Source organism: Oryx dammah, unplaced genomic scaffold (assembly GCF_014754425.2).
Source record: "Oryx dammah isolate SB20612 unplaced genomic scaffold, SCBI_Odam_1.1 HiC_scaffold_2, whole genome shotgun sequence".
NCBI classification, from domain to species: Eukaryota; Metazoa; Chordata; class Mammalia; order Artiodactyla; family Bovidae; genus Oryx; species Oryx dammah.
Window position 1 is genome coordinate 123640602 of NW_024070186.1, and position 10005 is coordinate 123650606.

The 10005-nt window shown below is 41.8% G+C and overlaps 1 protein-coding gene across 1 annotated transcript; it reads right to left on the reverse strand.

The window, feature by feature from the left end:
• Window positions 1–699: 699 nt before the first annotated feature.
• LOC120882085 lies at window positions 700–6871 on the reverse strand. The gene is made up of 3 exons (XM_040265871.1): window positions 6761–6871; window positions 6073–6434; window positions 700–5941 (listed from the first exon to the last, which is right to left on the reverse strand). Exons 1-3 carry the CDS (start codon window positions 6869–6871, stop codon window positions 5434–5436), a joined length of 981 nt encoding a protein of 326 aa, XP_040121805.1. The 3' UTR covers window positions 700–5433.
• Window positions 6872–10005: the final 3134 nt, after the last annotated feature.

Consider the following 10005-nt stretch of genomic DNA (forward strand, 5'->3'; position numbering starts at 1 on the left):
AAAAAGACTCTTTGGATTATTTCTGGTCATGAAGAGTTGAAGGATGGTTCATGTCCACTACAAGCTATGAAATATGAAAAGACTTCCTATTTCAGTCACGCCACATGACTGCTTTCCTGCATGCATTTTGCCTGCTGCTGCAGAGCACATTAGGCCTGAGATGCCATTTGCATCATCACACAGCAGGGGGCTTCAGCTGCCACAGCTCTAGGTTAATCCTCACCCACCTCTTTACACAAGGAATTTGCAGAAGATGTCATTTTTTTGATACTACAGAATTACACTCCAAAAATGTTTGACATTTTCAAATCAAATGTTGGTAATGAACTTGTCCTTTTAAATATTTTAGGTTAAATCAGTAAATTTAAATTATGTCTTCTCTTCCCCCTCCTCCATGAATTGAGTTTGTGATCTTATGCAAATATCTTAATTTTTTAATTATGGAAAAGAAAAAAATGGGTAGGGAAACATGTCAAAGAACAACTGATCAAATTACATTCATTTAAAGATGTATATCAACAGATATCACTATGATAATTTTCTATAGGAAAATTGTTTCCTAAACCAATAAGACCTATAAAATGTTAAAATTAACTCATAGATAGATAGATAGATATAAAATTTAACACAGTATGAGTGCTGATGTGTTATGAAAAGATACCACTTAACTACATCATACCTAACTGTGAATGCAAAACTATTTATTATGCATTTATTAAATTGAGCATAAGTAAAGCTCAGAGCTTGCCCTCAAGAAGCTTAATATAAACAAGGTAGTAGAGTTGTTTTTAGGAGGGTAAACAAACCTGTAACTGACAATTCCACAAAGGACTTCTGACTTCAGTTTGTGAGTTCCAAGTCCTTGATTTGTAATTTCCCTTCTCGCTGCTTCCTCACCTACTCAGCCAGTTGCTACACAATGGGCGATTTTGCCAAGAAGGTTTAATGAAGTCTATTAAAACAAGGACTCTCTATCAATAAATCTCATAGAATGCATGTCAACATGATCAAATAAAACAATAATATGATGTGTCTATGTTATATTACAAATGTACCCCAAATCCTTCACAATACATAAATTTTACTTCTCTCAATCATTTTATACCCTATAGACTCTTTATTTTTAAAAGAAAATTGATTTCTATTTGATGTTGATTTCAGGCCATTTTAAAATGCATGCTTAGGATGTCTTCCAACATTATTGCACAAGTATTTTCTGTTTAAGTGATTTAAGTAAGTTTTTCTTTATGAAAAATGACAATCTCATTAGTTAAATCTGGGAAAAATATTTTTCACATATTTGATCTTCTTGTGTAAAACGCAGGAAGACTATCTCAGTTGATGCTTACCTTTGTCATGTTGTGTTACCAGAGTTCTACAAGTTGTAGACACAAGGGGAAAGACAACAAAATAAACTTCCGAATCTTGATGCTCAATTAGTCTAGGAACTCCTCATATTTGCAAAGAGATTTTCTTAATTACTAACTGTCTGGTGTTTCTGTAAGTCATAGTCATTGACTCGTGTATAAAACTTACTTTTCAAAGTTTCCACTGTTAATCAAAAAAAGGGAGGAGTGAGCTGTATCTCAGGAACTGCATTCAGCATAAAAGATGAGCTCATCATGACTAAGGTAGAAGTAAAGAAGCGAGAGAGACACGCTTTTGGGAAATATTAGGTTATCAGTATTTTATTTAGTTTGTATGTATATTTTGCATTACCACATGCTTTCTAAAAATGTAAGGGGAGGTGCATGACACATACTGAGGCAAGTAATATGCATGTCGAACAGACCTTTAACTTGAGGCTCTTTCTTTTTACACACAACTAATTACTTACTACAATGTCCCACAGCAAAACACACACATCCACAAACCCTAAAACCCCAAAATTAGTACTGGATGTGTTTTTTGTATAAGACCAACACTGAACAAGGAAATAAAGTTCTCAACAAAATCAGAATCTCTCTATGCATGTCTCTTTTGCCCTTCTTTCCTTTTTGTCCTTTCTCAGATTGTTTCCTGTGCTAAACAAGAGAGTCTCCATCTTTCCAGTGTTGCTTCAGGCATAGAAAGGAGCACAGCTACAAACAGGGTCAGCAACTGAACTGAATCTACCCTGTAGACAAGAAGAGGTCTTAGTTACAGGTGGCAAGTTTTTACACTCCTCATTCTAAAGAAATTTTTTTTCTCTAATGTGTCCCTTGCCCTTGTCCAGCTTTTCCCTCTATATCCGATAGAGGAAAATTAAAAAAAAAAAAGGGGGGGGTGCTGTATAGCTTAACACTGAATCAAATTTTGTTATCTAAGTAGTCTACATTCCAAGTTATACTCTGGTCAGAAACATGTTTATTTTCTATCTAACTATTCATTGCCTAAAGACTTGTTGAGGATGAACTAGTAGGTGTTGTAGAATAGAACTATTTAAACCTTTTTTTACAAAAACTCATTTTATCATGATCTTGAATCTTACCACTGACTTACCACTCTACATATTAACAAGCCAAAAAACTGAGTCTGCTTCCCAGGAAAAGTAAAAAAAAAAAAAAATGGTGACAATATAAAACAGTGAAACTACAGGGAAGATGTGTTAAATTGAGTCTTCCTGTCTAAAATGATGCATACTGCAAGAAAGGGGATAAATACAAAGGATAAATACATTGATTAGTATGACTTAAGTGATAAAACCACTATAGTGCTGATAATGCTAAAAATAAGAAGTTGTAGACAGACTGCCTATAGTATTTGCCAAGTCATAACTACTAACAGGCAGAGCAGACTACCCGGGGCCAAAATCAGTTGCTCACTAGTTCCCCTGCTATGGCTCCTTCCCTGTACATAGGAAAGACCTACTAAATATTTAATCTATGTCCAGGAAATCAAGCTTTCCTTCTACAACCTAACCAAGTCCTAATAAAACAGAGTGGTGGGAGAAACATAAACCTGGACCCTGAAGCAACGTTTTTAGCCAAGACTAAGACAAGGAAGGCACAAGCAATTTGTTTGAGCAGGAACTGACAGTATCAACAAAGTGTGATGTGTCTGTGGAGCAGTGTTTGATAAATGTGAGGCAGCCATAAACATGAGAAGACAATCCAGTGGGGCTTTGTACCTTCTCCCACTTCTAGTTTTTTCTTTTTCTTTTTTTCCCTTAAATCCTATTCTTTCTCTCCTTTAGTGTATTAATACAGCCATCTAAGGTGCTCAGAAGTACACATATATCCTTGAGCTGGTTCTCTTTGCCTGGTTGCTGTGATAGGACACTTATTTATTTATTTGGGCCTGCCGCTGGTGCTGCTGCTGCTGGCTGCAGTGGCGCGTTTGCTCTGGTATACCCACACCCCTTCCACCCTTCTCCCCCAGTCTGCTGTGAAAAGCAGCACTGTCTTAACACTTGGTATACATACTTAATAAAAGAAACCCATGCCCTTAATAAAAAAGAATGCAGCTGAAGGAATCTCTCTGAGTAGAGAAAGAGTAAATCCTCCTTCAGGCTGAGAGAGAGAGAGAGACAGGGAGAGAGAGGCACCAGCAGACAGTTATTTTGCAGTGCACTGAATAGACAATTCACAGGGAAATGTTGAAGGCAGAGAGGAGGCGACCCCCAAGTGCAGTCCGTTGCCCACATGCTCTATAATAAATAATCTTGCACCAGCCCAGTAGTGTGTGCAGTGACGTGCCGGGGCCAGCATACACAGATTGGCAGGGAAAACACATCCAGCGGTGTCGAATGTTCATCACAATCACCAAATTAACTGATTTCCCCACATCACACTCCCCTTACCCGGCGTGGTGCGCTCATGCGCGCGCGCGGGACGCGCACACACACACACACACACACACACACACACAGACAGCAGAGCTGAGAAATGCAAGTTACTGAGAGGTGAACTGGGGTCTCTAGGAGGATGTTTCAAGACAGATTAGAAATCCAAGTAATGTGTCAGCCACCGGATTACTTGCGCGAGGGTGGGGGTGTAAGCGCTGGGGAATGGGACCAGGCGGCGTTAAGCAGGAAGAACAGGCTGTCTGCCTTCTCAGGGATTCTGGCACATGACAGATCAAAAATTTACATCAATCATAAAATACACAAAATTACCCCGAAATATTCCAAGAAACACCTCTGCAAGTATGGTTACTTAATTCAGGAAAATTCTGCCCACTATCTCGTCTTTCACATTCATAAATATGCATAAATAAAATACGGTCCTGGTCTATATCCTGAAGGAGGCTAGGAAACAGGATGCATTCCAAGAACTTGCTGAAAGATGGTTCATTGACCTCATTTAAATCCTCCAAAGGCCGATTGGGTTTTGTATGCCTGTGGTTCTATATGTCTTACTTTCAGATTCCTTTTATCCAGGGACAAATACATTTGATCAACTTATCTCTCCTACAAATACACAAATGATGGAAGAGAGGTTAAAGGTGGGCAAAGATTTATGAAGAAATCAAGAGTCATCTAGCTTAAAAAAAAAAATCATATGGACCATAATTTCACATCCATCCTCCCTGTATCTCACACTCAAGCCACATCCCTACACCTCTCTCTTCAAAGCAACAATCTTCTGCCTTACAGCCCCTGCCCACTCATTCCTAGCATGCCGCCTCTGCCTCCACCACCACCCAAAGTGTGCTCTTCCCAGGCACTTTTACTCCATACATTGCCATGTATTTCATAATCATCATCATCCTCCCACTGCACACAGCCCCCTCCTCCCTCCTTCAAAAGCAAGGATCTGGCGAAAAGTGCACCCCAGTTCGCTAGCCAGTCTGCATCCCAGCCCAATGATTTGCATAATAACAGTGTTTTGTGCGGTTTCCCTCCGCCGCGGTCACAGGGGTTCTTACATTTCACCTGAAAGGATGATATTAATTACGGAAAAGAAGCGTCAGAGAGCGGGATGGAAAGGTAGGGAATCTAAGCTAAAATCCCTTAGCACTAAAGTAACTGCCAGGGTGCACATATTTCTTGGCTTCGAAAAAATGAAAAAGAAAACCACATGGGCTGAATAATAAAAAGTCAGTTTGTTGATAAAGTGGCTTTGGGTCTTTTAATTCTTCCCTTCCCCTGGCCCTCTCTTTTAATTTCCTGCTTTATTTATTCATTCTTCCTTTTCCCTTTTACTCTTTTTCGTTCTTTCTTTTTCTTCCTTCCTTGCTTATCTCTCTCTTTCGTTTTTTTCTTTTTTCTTTTTTTTAAACCTCAGACAGTCTTCTCTCTCTTCCTAGGTGAATGACACGTCTCACAACACATCCTACCCCCCCACCCCCCGCCCCCGGGGATGTTATTGCAATGCACACGGTGCCGCCGCTGCTGCTGTTCTCGCCGTCTCGGCAGCTCGCTCCCAGGCTCTCACACACTTTTTAAAGGCACACAGATATGCTGATGGTGGGAAGAAGGGGCAAAAGAAAGGCAACACGAAGAGGGGGAGGTTAAAGAGATGACAAGAGATGGAGAGGGTCGGTCGGGAGCGTGATGTGGGAGGCGGCTGGTGGGGGTTGGTGGGAGGGTGGAATGTTCAGAGAAGGCACAAGTTGCCAGCCAAAAGGCGTGGGAGTGTGTATGTGAAGGGTGAGGGGAGTGCTGGCGAGCACGGAGAGTGAGAGATGTAGGAAGCTCAGGTGAATGAAAAGGCGAAAGGTGCCCATAAGGGACTGACTGCCGAGACAGCAGGGTTGAGCCAGCGCTAGAGATTCGAGGGGCTGGAGCAAACTGCCACTGCCCCCTGCCGCACCGGGAAGTAGGGGGAGGGGGTGGAATTCGCCGGGGACTGGGGGACTGTAAGGGGGAGAGTGGAAATATGGGGTGGAGTGAGGATGATGGGGAATGGGTGTGAAGTTGATGCTCCCCGCGGCGGGGCGGGGATTACCTTGTAGCAGGAGCCCGCAGACACTGTAGAAGCGGAGAACGGCGCTGCGTTTCCAAATCATGGTCCCTTTTCTAAAGGGTTGAGAATGAACGAGGGGGGCAAAGAGATGCTGGTGAGCAGGGCACCAGAGTGCGGGGCTCCGCCGGTGTCTCCTTCGCGGAGCCCGCCGGACCCAGGGTCCTCGCCGCTGCGGTGCTCGAACCTGCGGACGCGGATCAGATGGCAGCAGTAGAAGCGGCAACGCCGAAGCACCCGCAGAATGAGGTTTCGCTGGGCAAAATAGTTTATTTTCCTTCTCCTCTTGCTGGTGGTGCAGCCGCGACAGTCCTTCTGCCAGGCACGGGTTCGGAGCTTGCCTTCTTCCCGGCGCGCACCCGGGGCTGTCCGAGCAGGTGGTGCAGGGATGCCGGGGTGTCGGAGAAGATGCAGACGTGGGCTGTAAGGAGTGGGTAGGTCACGCAAGGGAAAGGCGGGGAATAAGGGGAGCAACCAAGCAGCAGCCGCCGCTCGAGCTTGAGGTGTCTCGGGGTCCTGGGAGGGGAGGTGGCAGCGGTGGAAGCGGCGCTAGAGGCGATAGCGGCGGCGGCGGCTGCTCCCGGATGCTCGGGCTGCAGCAGCGGCGGCGGCTGTAGCGGCGGCGGCAGCGGCGGCGGCAGCTCTACAGAGCATCAGACACAAGGGCAAGCTCAGCACGGTGGAGGCCCCGCCCCCACCATGGCCAGGGACAGACACCGCCCCCCGGCCAATGGGGACACAGCCGCCCACCAGGCCTAGCCAATGAGAGAAAGGGATGGGTGGAGACAGGCGCCGGGAAAAACAAACAGGCTTCTCAAGGACCCTTCGGGCAGGAAGAACTGAATCCCCCATTCACACACCCCGGCGGGTCTCACCTCCTTGGAGAGTCTCAGCCTAACTTTCTGAGACAGCGCCTTCATTAATAAGTGCCTAGCATTCGGGAAGGGTTCAGCCAATCGCCACCGCGAGGGGGCGGGGTTTTCCATGTCCCCAGCAGATTCTGGAACCCGTGGTGGTGCCTGGGACAGGTCTTGGGTGCGAAGTTCTTGTGCGTATTTGGACTCCTAGAGCAGATGGTGGCTGCACCTGCCCACTCACCAGCTGCAGTAGCTCTCTGAAGCTCCCAGCAGCAAAAGGGAAAGATTTAAGAGGACGTGGGAGAGGCTAAGTATAGGGAACAGAACACCTACCTGCCTACAAGAACTTGTGTGACAAGGAAAAATAAAAAGAGTTAGAGGTGGAAGAAATTAAGTTTTTGTTGTTGTTGCTGAGAATTTGACTTAATCTAGACATAAAATCTCAATAGACGCTAGCGGGTGACAGTACCCTTTCGGTCAGTACTGAGATCTGGTAGGTCTAGGTTCAAATCCCATAGCTGTCACTTCTTGATTCACAATGTTTGATGACTTTACTTGAACATTTAAATCTGAAGCCTCATTTGTAAAACAGGGATAATAATAGAACTTAACTCTTGAAGTTATACGGATTGAAGTTATACGGCCCTGGATTGCTACAGGGCCAAGCATCTGTAAATGCTATATAAAAGGAGACTTTAGCGCGGTTCAGTGGGATTTCTATAATTCAGGATAGCACAAAATCTTAGGCAATCTTTCATATGTGCCTTAATTGTAGCCTTAAGGAAGGGACAAAAAGCATAACTGTGCTTTTTTCAAGGACCTAACCAAAGGTGGTCATGGAAAGAAAATTCAGGAATCTGGAAAGAACCATCTCTATAAATCAGCTCCCTGGATGTGCCCTTTAGAGGAGGAGATATAAATGAACAGGACATAAATTAATCAGAAGTTGTGTTTCCAAATGAGCTTAATTCCAGGCTTTTCCCTATGACCAGTTTTTAATTGGACCAAATTAGCAGATGATAGACTAGTTCAGTAGTGTTAAATCAGTCACACCATAAATAGTCTGCTTTGTTCAAGAGACTACACAATAGAAACCTGCAAGCAAGGAGACAGAGGGAAAGATGAGAGGCAGGATCAATATTGAGGCCCTGGGCTCTTTCTCATTTGTTGCTTACTTAGCCACAACCTTTTACGACTTCACCCTTGCCTTTTAACTAATGACCCATTCATTTCTATGTCCACCTTTCTCCCCAGGTTCTCAAAATTAAGGAGCAGAATGTCCATAATAAAACTGCAAGTGGACTCTAGAAGAAAGAGGATATGTGAATACTCTTATTATTGTAAGAGACAGTTGCCTACTGTGAGTTTTAGCTGTTAGGAAAGTCAGCAAGTCCAAGGATACTGCTATCATTTAAACTATTGTGAGCATCAAAAGGTGAAATTCTAATCATTATTGACTCATGCTTTGTTTTGTGTCAGGGTGTATAAATAAAAATGGAACTGCCAAAAAGTTAGGGTTTCTTTATTGACACAGTAGTTAGGGTTCCTCTGTTCTGGTGCACAACCTGCTGCCAGCTCTATGACTGTGGGCATGTACTCAACTTCCCTGATCCTCAGTTTCCTCAATGATAGTATGACAGAGCTGCATTTGATGACTTCTAAAGTCTCACTGAGTTAAAAAAAAAAATCATTATTCTAAGATTGCTATATTCAAGAAAATGTCCCAGTTGAACATAAGCAGCTCAACACTTGTGATCAATACTCAAAAGCAAATCATGTTTTTGTTCTTGTTGGTAACAAGAGAAATTAAGATTCTATAGTGAAATAGTCTATAGGTTTGCTATGCAGTATGTGATGTCAGACCAACATCACCACCATCACTTGGGAATTTGTTAGAACTACAGAGTCCCAACTTCTACCCTACCCGCAGAGTCAAGATTCTTCATTTTAACAAGATTCCAGGGTGATTTATATGCCCACCAAGTTTGAGACATTCTAGCCTTTAACAGTGTTTTACTATACACTTGACCCAGGGAAAATTTCATGGGTGTTGTATGAAATGGAGGAGACCAAAAAGTCCAGATTATTTTTGTTAAATTGTTATTTTCAGGAACCCTGGGAGTCTCCTTGTCATCATAACACAAACGTAACTCTTCTTGTAAACTATAGAAGGAACCGATTATTTTAATTAGATAAGTTTAAAAATGGCTGCAAGATTGATTGTGATGAGAGTCATAAACTTCAATGTGATTAAGATTCTCCTAGCCCACACACCTAGAGTGTTGGAAGCCAGCATGTGTTTATTTCAGTCCCAAAGGGGGCAAAAAAAAAAAAAAAAAAATTCAAAGCATGAGCTCTGGTCATTTGGATAAATAATGTCATCTTCATATACAGAAAACCAATAATTCTCTATTTTCTAAATAGTCTATTCTTAGATTCTATTAATCAGTTAAAAAAATCAAATGCTCAATGGTTGTAAGATCTTTCAATGTTTTAAAATGAGACAAGAGTCTATACGTTATAGAGCTGTCAGTGTATGAGTAAATTCATTTCTAAAACTCAAAACATTTCTTAGAATGCAATTAAATATTTTTAAATCTCTTCATTTCATAGTTTTAAGGCTATTATTGTCTACATATATTATCAGTGTCTCAAATAAATGTACAAATTAACTGACCTCTTATGAATCATCAGACAATGAATTAGTTTTATAAATTGCCAAAAGATGGCATCTATCCATGCCTCCCTATATGAAATAGTCTAAAATATTAAAGCTATTTGAAAATTTTCTGTATTTTTAAAATTTTTAAAGCCTTGTATTCTCCTTCTCTTCATAGCAAAAATATTTTTCAGTATTTCATGTTTTGAAGTAAATTCTTAAATGAAGTTAAAGTAATGTTTTAAATTTAAGTCATTCATTCAATACTCATTTTAAAAGTTATACAAAGATAGCACATATGTTTTCCTTGCCTTGGGATTGAAGGTTCTCTTTGCTTATACTGTCCACAGAATAGGATTGCAGTATCATCCTTCTGCAATAGTACCCTAGACATTATATTCCTTTTCACATGTGTTTCACAGAGGAAATTGCAGTTAGCTTGCACTTTAGGACTTTTTTCACCAATTTTAAATAAATGTTATCATTCTGAATGTGATGTTTATGACTTTTTCATTCCACTAGGGAAAACGAACTTCGTCAGCAGTTTTAAGGTGATGAATATAATTAGACGGGCCAATCTTTTCACAATATATACATATATTAA